Here is a 20,416-nt window from a genome sequence, read left to right as displayed (position 1 = left end):
TTCTTAAAACATAAAGTAATACAAACGCTAAAGCTCGGGTCTTTAGCCAAGACAAAAAGGAAAGTTCCACAAACCACAGCAGCACAAGTTCAAAGCTCTTGACGAAAACCTCATTAACCTCCTTCGGGTATTTGTTTGCCCCAACCAGAATACCCAATGCAGTAGAGAAAAGTTTTCCTTGGGGAGATTTTTTCTGATTTCACAGATGGTGTTTGGAGATACGGACGGCCAGCTTCAGGGTAGACAACAAAATCCATGGCTTGATTAAACCTAGACAAGGAAATAGAAAACTCGTGTTTTCAAAAAACAAGAATTTTGTAGCACAGGCCATGATCTGGCGGAGAAAGAATTGTGGCCGGATTAGCTTTTACGATGCATACAAACAAACCAACAAAAGAAAGCAAAAATAATAAGAAAAATAGCATAGAGAGAAAAGTAGAAGAAAAGAGAGATCAATGGAACCATAAAAGCCTCATCGTTTGTATTCACAGTCCATCTCAATTCATCTCAACTCATTTCAATTCATCTCATTACTATTCAACAATTTTAACTCACAAATCTTATTATTATTCACAACTCATCTCACTACTATTCACAATTCATCTCAACTCATCTTCGAATCCAAACGACACTAATTAATAAACTCTCAAATACAAACTTTTGAAAAATATTTAAATTGTAATAAGTTATTTATTTTTTATTATCTTTACAATTAAATTTAGATTATATACAAAAATAAACTCACAATCTGATATGATTTAATGTGATTTGTTAGATCTATTACAATAAAAGAAATTTTACAATTTAACATATCAGATAATTTCGCGTTATTTCATTGATTTACTTTTGTATAATTGTATTTAATCCAATTATTTACTTTTTTTACTCTTGAAGAATGTTTCTAATAGATGAATCTATCCAATAGAATCTTCTCCCATTTTGTAATTAGCATCTCCATTTATGGAATTTAGTCTTGCCTTCTGAATTTGTCTCTTCCTTCGTCAATACAGTCTGCCTCACAGATTATTTTGTTTAATCTTTTTTTTCTTTCGTTTTCACCCTTTCGAATCTATATACTCGATAATCTAGCTAATGTACAAATGTCAAAAGTCAGTGGAGCCAATTTTCATAATTTTTATTTGATAAAATCTCCTTTTAAAACCCAATGCCCATCCCATAATAGGATTCCCTGCACCAATTCTGGGCCCAGGCACCTTGCAGGGTTCAGCCCTACAACCGCAGCAGCATAGCCCACCCACTAACTTTTACGAGAGAATATAGCACAATTGTTTTAAAAAAATAATAAAATATTAAATTTATATAAAAAAAAATTAATTTTTTAATAATGAATCTTACCTTTTTTTTTTTTTTTTCAAGCCATATACAGCTCATGAGTCCTGGACTCCACTCCCCCAACCCCCGCGCCATGTACTTGAAATGTCATGCTTACATAAAGGTGACATTTGCATGGATTCCTATGCTTGCCTTGCATGTGTATTGGATTCAAAAGTGTTCTTCCATCCAACAAAACAAAATGAGAATTGCTTATCAACTCATATCAATTTATAAATTTAGTTTTATAAAAAAAAAAAAGAAGGTATAATTAAAGCATTTCTGAAACATAAAACAGACAAAAGAAAGTTTCCAATTATACATCTTCATCTTCGACGCTTGGAGTTGAAGATGAAGATGTGTTCCAGAGGAAGATGCCTAGGAATACCCTGACACACGGATGATGCAAGCCACAAGAGTTCCAAGTTTTTTTTTAGCTTAATTAATATACATTATCAATCTTCTTTTGCCGCGTGGTTTGAAACAGAGCGTGTGCCGAGCTTTACAATGTCTATCAAATGGGATATGAGGAATAAAACAACAGCGGCCTTCCAACTTGTTCTGCTGCTTAGCATGCATGGGTCATCATCTACAGAACTTTCCTACCGTGGCCTTTCAAGGTTTTTTTTTTTTTTTCTGCTGCTTAGTAAGCATGGATCATCATAGAATCTTCTGATTGGCTCTTCATGAGTCTGGTCATTGGATTTATTTGTCCATATCCAGTTTGATAATTCCAATGACGACTCTTGTTTGGTCCGGATGTTGAAATGATGGGTGAGCTGAAATTCGGTTCCTCCAGATTAGTGCAGAATACGTCTTCTTGTAAATGAAGTGATCAAATAAAGACCTTGCTTGTCTCGGCTCTACCATATTAGCGTCTGTCCATCTCTTTCCTGCGGATCATCTCCAAAGAAAGATGGCATCAATTCCTTCCCGTGTATGGCCTTCTGCACTGCTGTCAATCGTTTTAGTTGCTTTTTGCGGATTAGCAGGCATCACAATTTTCCCTTTTCTGCTTCTGTGATTCAGTTTTTTGGGGGAGAGAATTGTTTCTTGCTTATAATGAGGATGGCGTTTTCTCTGCTTGCAGATTGCTTTGATCCCTTGGATCCAAATGGAAACATTACCGTTACTTTCGACATTCACCAATGGACAACTGATGGCTATGTGGTTAGTAAAGTGTTCCACCTCAAAATCACAGATTAGTTCTACTATTTTTTACCATCATAATCACTGCATGGTAGACATACTAAGGAGAGAAACATATTTCATATGTGCATGTTTGAGACTATAAATTTTAGAAGATTCAACCATGAATAAGTGGGATAAGAACTAATTCAAGAAACTTGTTGAACCCTATAGTGCAGGATTATCATTTAAGAAACCTAGGTTGATGTGTATGTTTCAGAGACAATCTCTAGGTTCTAAATGATCATTTTGAGGAAGTCTGCCCGCTATGTGCATCTACTAGATCTCTAATAACATTATGGTTCTTTTCAGGCAAGGGTTACTACCCAGAACTACTATCAGTATCGCCATGTGGACAAACCTGGGTGGAAACTAGGGTGGACTTGGGCCATGAATGAAGTGATATGGTCAATGAGTGGTGCCTTTGCCACAGAGCAAGGCAATTGCTCATCCTTCAAATACCAGGTACCACACTCCTGCAAGAAAGACCCTACCATAGCTGATCTCATGCCAGGAGCCTTACCACAAAACAAGTCGGAGGATTGCTGCCGTGGTGGTCTTCTTTCTGCTTGGGCAATCAACCCTGCCGCGTCATTCTCTTCCTTTGAAATTACAGTTGGCAACATAGGGGAAAATACTTATGTGCAAGCGCCTCTAAATCTTACTTTAATGGCACCAGGTCCTGGTTACACCTGTAGCCCAGTTTTGGACACTGATCCCACAGTTTCTTCAGATATTGGGGGTAGAAGACAAGTTCAGGTTTTCAGTAAGTACTTTATGCCAAATGCACCACCATTCTATTGCCACAATTTAACCTGGTTTTATAATTGTAGAAATCTGAAATGAGGCATACGTTGTTCTGTTGATCATAGGCTAACAGAGGAAACTTCATGGCAACAGTCATACAGATTAAATTCACTTATTTCCATTAGTTTTAAATAACTTGTGGTTTTTAATTCTACCAAATAGAGGCTATGTTTTCTTTTACAGAGAATTGAAGTCAAGTGCTAATCTGTCAGGATTATTGAGGTTTAGTAGTCACCATTAACTTCCAAAAGTTCACTGGCGGGTTGTGTGTGTGTGTAAAAGTAATGATTATTACCAAAACCAAATGAAGGCATGATGACATGTCCCTGAGTAAAGCATCTGTGAGAAAAAGACTACAAAAGCCTAAACCAGCCTTCCATAGTTGGCAGCTAGATTGAACTAGGCTCAAAACGGCATTCTTGAGAATTGATTTGTTATCAGGATGATTGAATTGCTTTCTTTAAAGACCAAAATTCATATTACATCACTTGTGTTTTGCAGGAACTTGGCGATCAACATGCACTTACTCGAGCTTTTTGGCAAACAAAACTCCAGTCTGCTGTGTTTCACTTTCCACATTTTACAATCCCACCATCACATCATGCCCCAAGTGCAGCTGTGGATGCAAAGATGCAGACAAAAGAACAGAATCATGCATAAGGCAAGTTCTTATTGTTGAATGTTGAGTGCACTCTTTAGATATGAAAGCCTGAATCGAAGCTCAAGGAATTTTGGCATGTCCCTTGATCCTGCATGTATTTTTTAGTTTATCTCCCTCTTATCTCTCCTATTTCTCCCTCAGCCATACCGGAGAAGTTGACCGCTCATCAAGCCTGGATTTGGATGACGTAGTTCAATGCACTGATCACATGTGCCCGGTTCAAGTCCATTGGCATATTAAGAACAATTATATGAATCAGTGGAGGGTGAAACTGACAATTTCTAACTACAACTATAGAAGAAACTTCTCAGACTGGAATGTGCTGGTTCAGCATCCTGGTTTCAGCCAACAAGCAAAAACATACAGTTTCAACAATAAAATGCTTCCCACGCTTGGGTTTGGAGGTAATTACTGAAACGTCTCTTTATTGTTTTTCTACATTTCCAAATGCTCAAACTTCAGAATCTTTGTAACTCAACAGATGTTAAAGTGCCAAGAATCAAGACTTTTCCTTTTTACAATGTTACACAGCTTGTACCTAATTATATTTTACAGAGACCAATTTCCTTGTAGCTTGATGACATTTGCTCCTCTTTCCGAGGAATATTAGGTACAATATGTACATACATACATACATATATATATATATATATATGTTACAGAGAAAGAGAATAAACGTGTCTGCACTAATTCTCTGATATTAAGCTGCAATATGTCTGTCCCAAGCCTGGGAGAATGGAGAATTTGACTAGGTCATAAGCCTGGAATATATGCTTTATAGTTTATACCAATCCTTTCATTGCAATTATAGATGTGTTCTATATCTAAGTCCTGGGGACTCTTGCAGATGAAGTTGCTCTCCTTTGGGGGTTAGAGTTCTACAATACTGAACTGTTACATGCTGATGAGGATCAACTGGGTTCAGTGAACACGGAGATACTTTTGAACAAGGATTCTCACTCCTTTACACTAAGCAATGGATGGGCTTTCCCAAGAAGAATATACTTCAATGGTGAAAACTGTGAAATGCCTCTCCCGGACACTTTCCCAATGCTTCCAAATGGTGGCTGCAGCTCAAGACCGAGTTACTACCAAATCATTCTTCTGATATTCTTTACTTTCGTAACACTAGCAACTTGGCTTTGATCAATAAAATTCAAACACTATTCGATTTTATTTCTTGAAAATTTTTTAATTACCAAATGGTTGATGATGTACTATATGTATGCGTCAGAGTCTACATGAACCAATCCAATGTATTTGTCAAAATTCTTCCTCATGTACATACAGCCTATGATTTATTTTAGAATGTCTGTGTTGAAACCATGCCAATAAAATGGATACAGATGTTGATGACAGTCAACTTGGATGGTTACTCTCTCCCTCCTGCCAAAGGAGAAAAACCATATCTTCCAACTGAGCAGTCGATCTGGCTCGATCAGAATTCAGATACCTTAAAATTCGAAGTAATCTTTGCTCAAGGTGGGGTTAAATCATCGACACCGTATCGGGGTCACATGCATTATGGCAGATCACATGGTTTCAGAATCTGAACAGAGATGGTTTTCTCATGGACACAAGGTTCTTACGTGATTGCCCAGGAATCCTGCTGCGCCTGCGTGCGCACATGATGCTGCTTTGTAACCTTTCATTTTGGACACTGCTTGCAATGCAATGTGACAATACTTGGCATTGGCTTGTGTGGGATTTCAGTCTAGAGGAACCTTATAACTTTTTAAAGATTTCAGTGGCAGAATTTACCATAAAAATCCCCCAAAACACCAGCTCCCCTCTCCATCCTTGGGCCATTCTCATATACATATGCGTGTAGTATTTATATGGGTCACCATGAAAACAGACAGTACCTAAAAGCATTTTTTTTTTTTAAGCGAAGTGTTATGCCAGGGGCGGCTTGAAGCCTAGAAGGCTAGGCAGAAGCAGGGGCCATAATAAACCTTTAAGATCATGATTTGGAAAAGGATGATCTTGATCTTGAAAACTATTTTAAATGTAGTGTACATTCTGCATAAGAAATGCTTTAGCCACATTATCTATGAAAATAATATTAACAGATCTCAAAATAAATTCTAATACATAACTTTTTCTCTATAAAGTTAGTATGATAATTTCTTTTGGATAAACTTTCAGTGGAGATTTCTATTACGGTATAAAAACTAAGTAAGCGAGTAATTCTATTTGTAATCGTGAATTGTGTAACTGCCGCGTAATCGTTTTGAAAAAAGTGAATAAAATATAGGACCCATATGAAAAAAATTAATTTTTTAATAATAGACCCCTCTTTTTCAAAGCGATTACGCGGCGTTTACATATTTCATAGTTGTATGTAAAATTACTCTTTAAATAATTTAATATTATATAAAAATGATATTTAATTGAATGATGAATTATATATTTTTTTTATTATTCATGTTATGTACAAGTTTTAAGTGCACAGATCTCTTACAAGCAATTTGTAAAAAAGGTGGCCTCCATCAAAATAAATTGATTTTTTTTTTTTTTCAATGTTCATTGTAGGATTTGTTTTTTTACAAAATATTGTACGAAGACTTATATATTTAAAAATTGTACAAGTCATTAATCATCTTATAAAAGATGGAAAAATTTGAGTGCCAATTGATACCTTTAGCCATTAAGGTTCCGTTTAGATATAGGAAGCATTTCATCTCATTTAATCTAATTATTATAATTTTTTAAAAACTTTCACACAAAAGATAATAAACAATTCAATTTTTTCAAATTCTAAAACAATAATAATAATTAATATTCTAATAATATTTTATACAATGTTCATCTCAATTCATTATCCAAACCGTACCTAAAATAAAAGAATAAGGGGACGTTGATATAAAATGAGATATGAAAATTTTTAAAATTATCAAAATTTCTTATAATTATATTTTCAAACATGACTTAAATATAAAAAATTTCTCAATTTCAAATCTTCAACTTTTCTTTTATCTAATCATTACTTAATCATTATTCAAACATAAAAATTGGCACAACTTTTACAAATTTTAAAACATAAATTATATTTAAATATTTTTTAAAATTTATAATATTTTTATTTAAAATTTTATCACTTATTTTTTAAATATAAGTGTTGGAAACATAAAAAGATTCTATAAAAGTAAATTTACAAATTGACGTGACTTCATATGATCCGTTAGATCTATTTTATAATAAAAATAATTTTACAATCTGATAATCTATATCAAATTATATTAATTTATAAAATTATTTGTATATAATTTTTTAGTGGCTAAAATGTTTCTATTTCTTAAAATCAATCAAATATACTAACTCAAAACTATTTTAACGTTATTAACGTAATTATAAATTTATACGATAGTTGGTACAAACGAGTAGAGGGAGATTGTCCATCGACACTGTACAAAAGTAATAATATCCGAGTTGCTAGTACGACTTGTGTTCGTTATACCAGAAAGAAAAAAGAGTGCGACCTTTGTGTTATCAGGGCCGCGAGATTGCTTTTGCCCTGTCTTCTCTTGATTGGCGTGCAGACGAGAAATCAAAAATCCTCGAATCTTCTCTTCCTAGATTTACAGAAAACGTAAGAATATTGGACACTCATCGGATTCAGTAGAGACGGGAACGGCGATTATGGCTCGTCACGGTGACAGATCGGAGGACGCCGTTGTTTCACAGCCTCAAGACCGGCCAATTTCCACCATCGTCATCATTATCGGTGCCTCTCTCTCTCTCTCTCTCTCTCTCTCTCTCTCTCTCTCTCTACATATATATATATATATATATTAATTATATCTCTTTCATTTTGTTTTCTTGGGACTTTTATTGTTTCTGCAAGTGTTTTTATGGTGATTTTGGGTACCAGCTATGCAGACGGAGGCACTTCCTTTGGTAAACAAGCTCCAGCTTACCGAGGACCTCGAACCCGTGTCAGATTCTTATTCTCTCTGCGTTTTATTTATCTTTTCTTAAATTTTAAGATACACTCGCTATTGAGGCTTTAGGACCAAAAGTTCAAGTTTTACGTTGTTTCTGTGATCCATAAAGCTTGTGTTTACTTTTAATGGTCTTTTTTAACTTAATAAACTTTCTTCACTAGCTCAATCGATGCATTGATTGGGGGTTTAGGATGTAGTCAGTATTTTTTAAAACCCATTTTTGTGTCTGTGATGGTCGATCAAAGCATTGTTGACATCAATGACATGTTTGGTGGATTTGAGTAGTTCTGAGTGATCTTGTCGACGCGCAAATGGTCTGTTTTACGGGAATCAAGTGATTGTTATTGGTTACCTCAGCTGTTGAAGCTTTATATTCCTTGGTATTCAAGCCGAGTACGCAAGATTTTTAGTGTTGGGTGATAAGTTTGATTGTCTGATGCCGCTTTTTGATAGGTTTATTTTACTAATACAAAAATTATGATTGTCTGGGTGCAATGGTGCAGTTTTCCAAAAGGGGTTCCTTGGGTCCGGTATCATGGTGCTTACAAGGATCTTAACATCAATTTGATCTGGCCAGGGAAAGATTTAGCTTTGGGTAGGTATTTGATTCTTATGCGTGCTAAATTATGTTTTTGGTATTTTTAAAATTTTTTAAATAATGGATTATCTGTTATGGCTAAGCTGTGAATATGCTTTTCTGTGATTTCCAACGCATCTTGCAAACTACTTTACCGTGACAAGGAAAAGCGCTAACATAATAATGCACAAAAAGATTGCTGCGCTTGTGGAAGATTAAGAAAGCATACTTTTCTGTCTAGTCCATTTACCCACCAAAATGTGAAACCTAAGCAACTCTAATGCAACTGCCTCCCCATTTTACTGTATCCCGGCAGGCTTAGCCCTGTGAAATCATATCTGAGTTCCTATTTAGCTCACCTAGGGAGTATACTTTGTTTAAGAGCACGTTAAGGTCTGAAGTGCCCATGTTAAAGCATGACGTTGACATGCGCCTGGGGTTATGTTCAACATCTATCAATCAAATGCATCATCAGAATAGAAGTGGCTGTATTTAGATCAGATTTTCTGTTACTGGTCCTTATGTGGTCCCTTTCTTTTCAGGGGTTGATAGTGTAGGCACAGTATCAGCATCTCTTGTAACCTATGCATCAATCGAAGCATTAAAGCCAGACCTGATAATAAATGCAGGCACTGCCGGTGCCTTTAAGGTATACGTTGTATGCTTGAATATATTTACTGCTTTGTTTTTTTCTTGTTTTTAGGTCCGAAATCATCTGGGGGTTATCTATTTTTTTATCTACTTTTTTTATACTTAAAGTGATTGTCCCACTATGTCAAAAGTTCACTTTTGTATCCATTGTTTAAAGTTTAATGGATGAATTAGAAAAGGCCTTAAAATGTTATACACCTTTATTGCAATTGTGCAAAAAATAAGGATATTAACATAGGGACTAAGGAGGAGAACAAAAATATGCAAACACAAGCACATGCATATGTTTAAGGATATAGTTTTCTTACTAAAATTATAAATAATTATTGGATGCTTTCAGGCCAAAGGAGCAGCTGTTGGTGATGTATTTGTTGCATCTGATTGTGCTTTCCATGATAGACGAATACCTATACCCGTAAGTATAACTAACTTACACTCAGAGAAGGAAATAAATACATACGCCTTACTGTATCATTTTCAATCTTCTCATGTTTAGTTAAGGCGACCAATGGTGGTTTACATGTTTAGTCATTAGTTGATGATCTTTATTCTACTCATTTGATTGGCTTGTGGTTAAGTAGTTGATCAGTTTCTTCCACTCATTTGCTTGACAAGCAATCAAATTTACTTTTGTTTGTTCACATTTACTTTTGCATCTAAATTATTTTTGCCTTAAATGTCTTCTGCAGGTTTTTGATATGTATGGTGTTGGTTTACGCCAAGCCTCCTCCACCCCCAATCTTGTCAACGAGCTTAACCTAAAGGTGATTATTGTCTAGTAGAATGCTTAGACTTATTGATACTGAACATCTCAAACCTTTATTTGCTTGATGGCTAGCTGTTTATGGTCGTCCTGAGTCACTCATATTTATTCATTGTAAAAGTTAACTATGAGCCTGGACAAGAAGTAACTAAAAAGAAAAGCATCCATGTCGATGCGGATGGGTTTTGTTTATCCTTTGGGATAAACCAATGGGACCAAGCTATTTATTCTCTATGCACCTGCACATGATTTTTTACACCCCCAAATTCATTATTAGTGAAAAGAAGGTAATAGATTTAATAAATTGAGCCGTTAGTTTATTTTGGCTGAATCCTCATTGCATTATCTGGTGCCTTTGGATGGAGAAGAATGGTAGGTGTTTTGAAGACCGGGAGTGTTCCTTGGATGAGCTGAAATGAATCTTCTTCAACACTCTTTTTCTTAGGCTTCGATTATTGATTGTAATGGGGATAGTTTTCACAATTTGTTTGCATCTTTTTCTTGTTCCTAGTTGATGCTAGATGTATTCTGTGTATACTTCCTGTGTACTTGGGCTATGTCTTTTTCCCATTAAGAGAACTTTATTCTTATGAAAAAAGGATTATTTTTGGCTGAAAGACTACATGAATACTACTAGTGGCATTGGCCACTACTGATGTGAATGATGTATCTCATGTTACAAATAAGCTCAAAAGGGACAAAAGAGAAAGTTCCTAATGTCTTAGCACATAGACTCATTTTATGATTTCCATTTTCCTTTGTGGCTACACTTGTGCATATTTCTTTGGTCAGTATTCTGAATTGAAAAGCTTGATACTCTGCTGCATAGAAAGTTTAATAGGTTGGAACTGGGCCCATTGTGCCATTAGAAATTCACTACTGAAGTTACCCATAAAAAAAAAATACCACTGAAATAATATGTCTGCAACCAATGAGATCATTTGATTTAGTCATGGCTGCTCCACAATGAAGCATGTCTATGCAGATTGTGTACATCTGTATGAGTCTATTCATGCATATGCATATGCTTGTATAATAATTTATGGTGGAGGTTACAGATAAAAAAAAAATTATGGTGGAGATTCTCAATATAATCGAAGATCAGGTTTTCTTTTCCATTTTGTTATCTTTCATAATACCTTAGGTCTTCACAGTCTTGAAATCCCTTTCTGCATGGTTCAGGTTGGGAAATTGTCCACTGGTGACTCGCTTGATATGTCCCCCCAAGATGAAGCATCAATCATCGCAAATGATGCTACAATTAAAGACATGGAGGTAACGTTTTACTTTGGAATTCTAAATACTTTTGTTGGTTAATAAGACGAGGCATTCATGCTCACTCATGCGTGGTTTTGCATCCATCAACCTCTACTCAATGGGATGGATATTTTTGGCCTTATTGCATGATGATAATATGGATGTTATCATCTAAGTCGTTACTTAACTAGCACTCTAAGTGAGCATGAGTTTTACTTTGTTTTATCCTGAAATGCACAACTGAGATTAGCATAAAAAATATGTTATCCTTCTCTCACGCCTCTGTGAAACCATGTCATGTGATGTTTTGTAATTGTCAAGACTGTGATCTTCAAGAAAATTGAAATTCCTTCTTCGGGATCAGATCAACCATACCAGAATCTTGTATCTTTTGACTTTTTTTTTTTCTTTTTGGAATCTAGTGATTTTGGAGGCTCAAGGTCAGGGATTTGTGCACCCCCCTCCTTTCCTCCTTCGAAAATGGATCATTTAAATCTGTGTGCCCTCAGCCCTGCTATACTCACAAGGTAGCGTATGCCAACACATGGATGTTACGCAAGTTTTCAAACTTCATACGGGGATGGACCCTACAACTGAAGTCCTTCCAAACCATGAGGAATGACATAGATTGCAATCACATTTCATGTCAAATCTATCCCTATTAGCTCAAGTGTGTCCATGTATGTATGTCTGTCTCTTCGGCCGCAATATTTGTCATCCTTCTCATGGGCAGTGCCACTGGACATATGCCCAACATATTTCTTACTTCATTGTATTAGTTGCAATCTGTGGAGCACATCTTTGGTAAAGGAGTGGCTTAGGTAGAAAACTACAAGTTATCAAATAAATGTACTATGTTTCTAGGATCTAATTGTAGATTAGAAATGAACTGTTTTTCATGAAATCCTACATTTAGGCATTTTCCTGATTTTTTTGTTTTCAGGGAGCTGCCGTTGCCTATGTGGCAGACCTTTTGAAAGTCCCTGCAATATTTGTAAAAGCTGTGACTGATATAGTGGATGGCGAGAAACCAACTGCCGAGGAATTCTTGCAGAATTTGGCAACTGTGACTGCTGCACTTGATCAGGCAGTTACTCAGGTTATTGATTTCATCAACGGGAAATGCCTCTCTGAGCTTTGACGCTAGTTATATCTTAAGTTGTCGAACTCTATGGAACTATATTTGAAGTGTCCCATAAACCTCTATCTTAACGTATTCAATTTATCTAAAGTGTGTGCTCTTAAAGGCAAAATAGCAATAGTCCATAGTTTGAGGAGGTACATGTTGAAAGTGTAATGCCTATATTTATGTTTAGTTTGAAGCAGCAGCATTCACAGCCAATCGTTGTCTGGGGTTGTTTTTCCTCTGCCAATCGTTTGGTATCTATTCATGTGATTGAAAAAATGACTTTGGTCAAGAAGTTCCATTTTCATATTACAAATACCAAAACATAGTGACTGTTCGCTCTGACGCCATAAAGTCCACTGAAGCAATGCTTGGTCGAGGGCTCTGAGTTAAGCACAATTTAAAGCTTTGGAGCTCTTTTTCGGCAGAGATATCCATGGTTTGGATTGAAAATTCATCTCATTTAATTGATATAATTTTTTTAAATTTTTACACAAAGTATAATAAATAATTAACTTTTTCAAATTTTAAAATAATAATAATATTAAAAATTAATATTTTAATAATATTTTATTTAATTTACCTAAAATTATTTCAATTCATCTCCGAATCTAAAAACATGAATCCCAAAACAATAATAATGCATATTCTTGGATGTCACTTTCTTGCGTTTTGGACTCAAATCTTCAATTGCCCCTTGCGGGTTTCACTTTCCGCCAACTGGATTTTGATAAATAAATAAATAAAATCTCATTTAAGTTCTTATATAAATTTAAGGGGATAAAAATATAAAATAAACATTATTACATTTATTGTTGTTTGTATATATTTTTTAACAAAACTAAATACTTAATAATTGTCTATGCCAAGGCCATGAATTGATTATTAATAAAATAAAAAATAATTTGTACAATTGTGGAATGTGTATCTCTTGCCTCGTTGAAAAAATAGGACAAATTTGAGATTTACATAAAAATAAAATAAAATAAAATAAAAAAACACTTTTTAATTGTAAGCTTCACGATTTTTTTGAAGAAATACGTGAGACTACTATATCTAGCATTACACAAACATTACACAACAATTATAGTCCCAAATTCTACACCAAACATCTACCAACGCATCTAAACATGGCTTTTACATGAATGGCTTGCTCTTCAACTAAACGATTACTCAAATAAATAAGAAGTTGCACGCTTCATGTCCCAGCCTTTTATGAAATTGTAATAACCTTTATCGTGCTCATAGAAAATTGGCTGTGGTATATTTAAACAATTGGTCCTTTCAAGCTTGTTTTGATGGTTGAAGCATGCGGTTGAACTGTATATATGTGGTAGTCATGTGCTTGATTCACTGCAATTCTGCAAACATACTTATCAACATCTCCTTTGAAGGAGCCAGGAAGAGATGGGAAGTGAGGATGTTGCTCAAGGAGGTTCTACAAAGTGGGCAAACCCAGGCAAAGCTACGATTTTGGCTCTTGGCAAGGCATTTCCTCACCAACTTGTCATGCAAGATTATCTCGTTGATGGGTATTTCAAAGACACCAACTGTGACGATCCAGTCCTCAAACAGAAGCTTACTCGACTCTGTAACTCCGATAACATCACTCTTATTTTGCTACTAGTTTTGTTATTCAGTGTATATGTGTTGTAGAAGATTGTAGTATTGGGACCATATAAATGTGTGTTGCATTTCTTGGATCGGCGCTAGAACTAACGTTTCCACGCCCACGTATTTATCCAACTAAATGGTCATTGCAAGCCAAATCACAAAACCTTCTTCTGCTCCAAAATTCATGCCATGCATTACAATTTATTAGGCAAGTTGACACTTCATGTGGTATATTTAGCTCCATAGCTATCCTGTCATTATGTTTCTCTATGGCAATTTGCAGGCAAGACAACGACAGTCCAAACGAGGTATGTGGTAATGTCAGAAGAGATCCTAAAGAAGTATCCGGAGCTTGCCGTCGAAGGCTTACCCACTTTAAGGCAAAGGCTAGATATCTGTAATGATGCAGTCACAAGGATGGCTGTTGAAGCTTCACAAGCTTGCCTCAAGAATTGGGGCAGACCTATTTCAGATATAACTCACTTAGTCTATGTGTCGTCAAGCGAAGCTCGGCTACCCGGTGGGGACCTTTACCTAGCAAAAGGACTTGGACTTAGTCCTAACACTCAAAGGGTCATGCTCTATTTTGTGGGTTGCTCAGGAGGGGTTGCTGGCCTCCGAGTCGCAAAAGACATAGCCGAAAACAATCCTGGGAGCCGAGTTTTGCTTGCAACTTCTGAAACCACCATTATTGGGTTCAAGCCGCCGAGTGCTGAGAGACCATATGATCTGGTTGGTGTTGCACTTTTTGGGGATGGTGCTGGAGCCATGTTAATTGGCTCAGACCCAGTTTTAGGCTATGAAAAGCCTCTCTTTGAACTGCATACGGCAATCCAGCAATTCCTGCCAGACACTGAGAAGACAATTGATGGACGGCTAACAGAAGAGGGGATTAGCTTCAAGCTAGCAAGGGAGCTTCCCCAGATAATAGAAGATAACATTGAAGGATTCTGTACGAAGTTGGTCAAAGTTGTTGGGTTTCCCGACAAGGAATACAATAAGATGTTTTGGGCAGTCCATCCGGGTGGGCCTGCAATCTTGAATCGCATGGAAAAGCGGCTTGAATTGTTACCAGAGAAACTAAATGCAAGCAGACGAGCTCTAATGGATTATGGCAATGCTAGCAGTAACACGATTGTGTATGTGCTGGAGTACATGATAGAAGAGAACCTCAAGATTAAGAAGGAAAATCAAGGAGATAATGAATGGGGCCTGATACTGGCTTTCGGACCTGGGATTTCCTTTGAGGGAATTCTAGCAAGGAACCTCACTGTCTGAGAATATCGTGCTCCAACATCACGGAAACTTCCATTGCAACAAGACATTGTATTCCATAATCTATAGGTTCATACCATACGGCCTAATAAGGTCTGTTGATGCAATTTGCTTCTTAGTCTCATTGAGCTTCTAATGGAATTTAGCCTAATATCCTCCAAAGAAATCAAAATGATCTTGAAACTCATTTGTTTTCCCAATCATTTTTCTCTCTTCTCATTTAATCATTACAACTTTCTCAAATCTTCATACAAAATAAAATAAACAATTTAACTTTTTCACATTTCAAAATAAAAATAATATTTTATTCAACTTTTAACTTTTATCTCAACTCATCTCATTCCATCTCATCTGCGACTAAGCGTTCAACAAGAAACTTATCTCCAATATATGAGTTCTAACACAGACAGCAGTTCTAACAGTACGACCTTCATTTAAATGAGAGGAAACGAGGAAGAAATCGATTGATGGCGACCTGTTCTTCCTCCGTTAAAATCAAAAGATCTACCACACTATAACACATGAAGGGCGACCGGACGACCGGAGACCATCATAGGATAGAAAATGAAAAGTGAAGGCTTGCATGAATACTAAAATCGCCCTTTTAAAGGCTTCCTCCTTCCCAAGAAAACAACACAAACCAGGGTGTTATTATGACTTTGGAATCATTCAAGTGATTAATACTTGCCGCTAACCATTTAAAAATAGCTCGAGTCGGAAAAGCTAACACGATGATGAACTTATGAGCCAGATGTTAAAGTTGACACTGGAAACATAGACCAACTATCGGAATCCAGTTTTCATATATAAATATCAAAGTCTTCTGCATCCCCATCTTTACAAATACATTTGACAAATAGTCATTACAGGGAGAATCAGAACCGTGTGGAGACCAAAAACCGTAACTTAAACAAAGATAACCACCCAGAATGCCCAGTTAAGTTAATCTTTAGATGGCACTGCATTCATTGAACGTATACGGCAAGGAGTCTCCCTGTCACACCACTCCAGAGGGAAGGCGAAGGACAAGCTGGCCACCAAAAACACTGCCAAGCAAATAATTAAGTTTACAGTAATTTTAGATAAAACACATTTATACCACCTTAAGGCAAACGGGTCACATCCAGTCATTAGGGGGGTAGAAAAAATACGTCAAAGTTTGCAAACCAACCTTTTGACATAATAGTAACAGAAATCTGCCAAGATGAAAGTCTGGACAATTTCTGAGATAAGAACCATAGAAGGCCATAATCCGTAACCCAATGCTACCAGCAAGTGTCCACGACTATCTAAAACCTGTTGAAAGCAATATCAACAACATGTGACAGATTAGAGACCCAATCAGTCTGCGCCCCAAAGAGGGACATTTTTTTATTATATAAAGCAGTCACAATTTGACATCTATATTGAATGTTTTTAACAAATGAATTTTTATTTTGTAGGCATTGATTAATAATGTCGTGTGTGAAGCTATATAACCTTCTAACTGTGCTACATATTGGTGCTCTAATAAAGCAATTCCTAGTAGAATTATGGTGTTTTGTTGGTCACCTATAACAGAGAATAGTCCAATACGTGTGTGGCCATGCACATGTAGGAAAGAGAGAGAGGGTGAGAGAGAGAGAGAGAGAGAGAGAGAGAGCAGTAATAATAAAAGCGGGACATTACTTATAAAAAAAAAAAAAAAAAAGTAGGACATCATTGAAAAAACCAATTAATACTTCTAACAGTTATGTGTTTAGTGTAATCTTAAGTTGTCTGATAAAAAATCCCCTCCCAAAAGTGAGGTAACCACACTTGCTGTACAAAATTGCCTCAAACAGAATTGAAGGGCAGCAATCCTAAAAGCAGCACAGCCACAAACTCAATCTTTAAAATGCCACTAACAAATCATAAACTGACAAAACCTAATTAAATATATAGATTCAGCTTTCCAAGATCAAACCTGAAGAACCCAATGGGCACAGCTCAAGAACCTTGCCACACCCAAAGCAAACACATAATGTGCAGTGAATGGTTCAACAATCTGGAAGTAAAGAAGTAAAATGAATTACATAGGCTATAACATCTATTCATATGAAAAACCTCAAAAACATCTGACTCGTAAAAAAATTGTACCTTTGTATTCTGCATCACCCGCAACTGGGGTAGAACTGAAACGGCTTCCAGATAGACACAGAATGCCCAGAAGATTCTATTCACAAAATGGTGAGAAGTTGATGGATGAATAAGCAAAGCTAACACAGCACAGGGAACCGCCTGCATCCAAGTTAAAATACCAGGATATTATGTTTAGAGGAAAGGTTAAAGAAACGAAACAAAAATTAAACAAAATGACACATTTTCTATAAAAGTGAATCAGGAGGAAAACTCACCACATAGTATATTGCAAAGTTGTCTTTGTCCTCCATGTAACTAGATTTCAGTTTAAAGCGGATCATATAAATAACCCACAAGGTTGTTGCCAATGTAGCTAAATCAAGGAGGGTGTGTATATCATATTCCATAACAAAACTGCAGTACAGCCTAACAGCTAAAAAAATCGCTGTTAATTCCTGAGACTTGAGAGATAGTCCTACACATCATTAAAAGCCAATTTAAAATGGTTATGTCAAAAGGCCCTAAGAGAAGGCAGCAAAACAGAGATGTGCAGCATCGGGAAAACCTTCTAACACTTATTTCCTTGCGAATCTTATGTTTTGGTATATAACTACAGTCTTGTAGAAGTGATAAATCTTGAGTTGTAACGTATAATCCAGATGTAAGTATTAAAGCAACCACAAAATTAATAATGGCAAACCTCACAATATTAACCTATTTATAAAAAGTTTCTTCACCTTCAATAATCTAAAATGCAAGTCTTAATCACTTGATTTTATAACATCCTCTTAGCCTTTAGGCCTAGGCCTGAGATTATACAATTTGATGAGTACTTAATTCAAAACTTAATACATATTAAATCTCTCATTTTACAGAACAGTTAAAAAAGGGATAACGCACGAATCTGACCTTGTTGAACAGTACAGGGCTTAACACAGTTATTCATCTTCAATGTACCTTCTCAGAATATACATGGGCGTCTGTATGCATGTGTATATACATAGTCCATTCTTTCAAATAATGACAATCATGAGATTTTAACATACTGTGCCTGCTAATTTTGGTGGCAATTACAATTTTTTTTATCAGTAAAACAATTCTATTGCCTGCCCATGAGATGGGAATTGGATGAGCCATTAAAGCATAGGAACCAAAAAATAAGAAATTAACTTGGAGCTCTCAGTTGAATCGGCAAAGTTAGGAGATATCAAAAAGAAAAACAATATTTACATATGGAACTTTAGTTTTCCGAACTTAATATACCCAATTAAAAAAAGTAGAAAACGGTAATTAAAACAATAAAAACCCATTCAATCAGACCTATAAAATTGCCTATAACTCACACCGGGCAGTAGTTAACAAAATAAGGGGAAAACAACTTGCATTATCAAAAAATCATTTTTATCCAGATCAGAATAAATTAAAATCCGGAAATTCCCACGTTTTCTCATCAGTTCAACAAAAACCAAACAGGAAAAAATCACCAGAAACGCAAAGGGAAAAAGTGTTGAACTTTACCAGCACAAGTCTTCTCCTTCATGAGCTTGTAGATGAGCACGGAGATTCCGATAGAGTGAACGGCCTCTGCGGCGACGAAGAGGTTGTCGTGGTCGTGGACGATGAATCGGAGCAGAACCAGCGCCGCCATGCCCGAGACCACGGCCAAGAAGGCCTTCATTTTCGGCGGCTGTCGCCGCACCCATGTTGACACGGCGTGGATCGACGTTCGCTGCGCCCTCATGAGGGTTTTGCGCAGGTGTATATGTGTCCGTCTTTTGTTTTCTTTGTTCAGTTTCCGGGAAAGCGTTGCGTGAGCGAGAAACTGAGGGAAAGAGACTATTGAACCGGGTTTGGAGTCTGGACCCTGGATTTGGTCTTTTACAAGTGGAAGTGGAACGAACTAATGTGGTCGGACTCTGTGACGTGTTTCCGGGTGCGGTTCCGATTGGGTCTAGGTTTAAATTTAATTTAACAAGCCATTAAAGGATGAAAAATAATAAACACACAATAATTTATACAACATTCTATATAATAATGTTTTAAAAGGGGGAATATTTTTATAAAATACCTTATAAAATTAATATCATTTTATAAAAATAATTTTATTTTATAACATATGTTGTGAAAAGTGTGATAAAAAGTGTGATATAAAATGTTATGTGTTTATCACTACTTTTATAGGATAGGTATACAAGGATTTGTGTCTCATTTCCAGAGAGTTCAATTTGAATAAAAATTAGATTTATTGAACATAGATTTGTTAATTTTGCTATGTTGACTGGCAAGATATATATTGATAAGAAAAATGTTATTTGTACTTAAAAAAATTTATAAAAATTTTATTTCTCCACGTGTCAGTTAATGATATGTTAAAATGATAAAATTTGATATTCAAAATTTGAATTTAAAAACAAAACTGACAAAATAAATCTTGTAAGTAAAAATGTAAATAAAAGTTGTAAGTATATGGAGCACCACTTGATTGATAAAGAGATGATATTTACAGTTTTAAGATGTATAAATTTCGTGCATTATTTATAAAAAAAGTAGTATCACATAAAAAAAATTATTTTTCGAATGATTTGACCCCATTTTTTTTAAATAAATGTAAAAAACTTACACACCCTAAAAATATATCTATCATTACTCATATCAATAATATTTCATATTTTGAGACTCTTCCATAATGATTTTTTTTTAATAAACATAATGTTAATACTATTGAGTATAAAGTTAAGATTATCGAAAAGTTTAATAATTTTTTATCCTTCGTTTTCCTTATCAAAATATTGAAGGATACTGATAGGGTAACAATCTTGTTTTTTTTTTTACAGATGGAATAAATTGAGATTAAAATTAAAAATTAAATAAAATATTATTAAAATATATTTTTTTAATATTATTTTTATTTTAATATTTAAAAAAATTAAATTATTTATTTTATTTTACATTTTACATAAAAATTTAAAAAAATTATAACTTATAATGATTAGATGAGATTGGTTAAAATGAATTAAAAAAAATACAGAATTAATTGAGTAGAATAAAGCACATCAATCAAGCCATTTCCCTGCATCCATTCGGCACCATTGGCTGGATATAGGCTATAGCCATCCAA

At 35.4% G+C, this 20,416-nt stretch overlaps 4 protein-coding genes across 6 annotated transcripts; 3 read left to right on the top strand and 1 right to left on the bottom strand.

Moving 5' to 3' along the window:
• The first annotated feature begins 1,833 nt into the window (after window positions 1-1,833).
• Window positions 1,834-5,233, top strand: LOC109006563 (COBRA-like protein 1). Of its 2 annotated transcripts, XM_035686620.1 has the most exons (7): window positions 1,834-1,952; window positions 2,132-2,324; window positions 2,423-2,502; window positions 2,833-3,286; window positions 3,829-3,988; window positions 4,130-4,392; window positions 4,836-5,233. In XM_035686620.1, exons 2-7 carry the CDS (start codon window positions 2,249-2,251, stop codon window positions 5,132-5,134), a joined length of 1,332 nt encoding a protein of 443 aa, XP_035542513.1. In that variant the 5' UTR covers window positions 1,834-1,952; window positions 2,132-2,248; the 3' UTR covers window positions 5,135-5,233. The 2 variants fall into 2 exon arrangements, with proteins under 2 accessions (XP_035542513.1, XP_035542512.1); XM_035686619.1 differs by having other exon boundaries at window positions 1,948-2,324.
• Window positions 5,234-7,349: 2,116 nt separating this feature from the next.
• LOC109006565 (5'-methylthioadenosine/S-adenosylhomocysteine nucleosidase-like) lies at window positions 7,350-12,525 on the top strand. The gene is made up of 8 exons (XM_018985886.2): window positions 7,350-7,715; window positions 7,863-7,926; window positions 8,439-8,530; window positions 9,055-9,161; window positions 9,504-9,578; window positions 9,853-9,927; window positions 11,109-11,201; window positions 12,127-12,525. Exons 1-8 carry the CDS (start codon window positions 7,631-7,633, stop codon window positions 12,322-12,324), a joined length of 789 nt encoding a protein of 262 aa, XP_018841431.1. The 5' UTR covers window positions 7,350-7,630; the 3' UTR covers window positions 12,325-12,525.
• A 1,068-nt stretch (window positions 12,526-13,593) lies between these two features.
• On the top strand, window positions 13,594-15,354 carry LOC109006566 (type III polyketide synthase B). Its single transcript, XM_018985888.2, has 2 exons — window positions 13,594-13,900; window positions 14,207-15,354. The coding sequence occupies exons 1-2, from the start codon at window positions 13,717-13,719 to the stop codon at window positions 15,199-15,201; spliced, it is 1,179 nt and encodes a 392-aa protein (XP_018841433.1). The 5' UTR covers window positions 13,594-13,716; the 3' UTR covers window positions 15,202-15,354.
• Window positions 15,355-15,955: 601 nt separating this feature from the next.
• LOC109006567 (ER lumen protein-retaining receptor erd-2.2-like) lies at window positions 15,956-19,221 on the bottom strand. 2 transcript variants are annotated; one of them, XM_018985891.2, is made up of 6 exons: window positions 18,817-19,221; window positions 17,574-17,731; window positions 17,317-17,457; window positions 17,144-17,224; window positions 16,370-16,494; window positions 15,956-16,244 (listed from the first exon to the last, which is right to left on the bottom strand). In XM_018985891.2, the coding sequence occupies exons 1-6, from the start codon at window positions 19,037-19,039 to the stop codon at window positions 16,196-16,198; spliced, it is 777 nt and encodes a 258-aa protein (XP_018841436.1). In that variant the 5' UTR covers window positions 19,040-19,221; the 3' UTR covers window positions 15,956-16,195. The 2 variants fall into 2 exon arrangements, with proteins under 2 accessions (XP_018841436.1, XP_018841435.1); XM_018985890.2 differs by having other exon boundaries at window positions 17,574-17,773; window positions 18,817-19,220.
• Between the last annotated feature and the right edge of the window lie 1,195 nt (window positions 19,222-20,416).

This window comes from Juglans regia, chromosome 16, assembly GCF_001411555.2.
Source record: "Juglans regia cultivar Chandler chromosome 16, Walnut 2.0, whole genome shotgun sequence".
NCBI lineage: Eukaryota > Viridiplantae > Streptophyta > Magnoliopsida > Fagales > Juglandaceae > Juglans > Juglans regia.
This window is presented reverse-complemented; position numbering and strand designations above follow the sequence as displayed.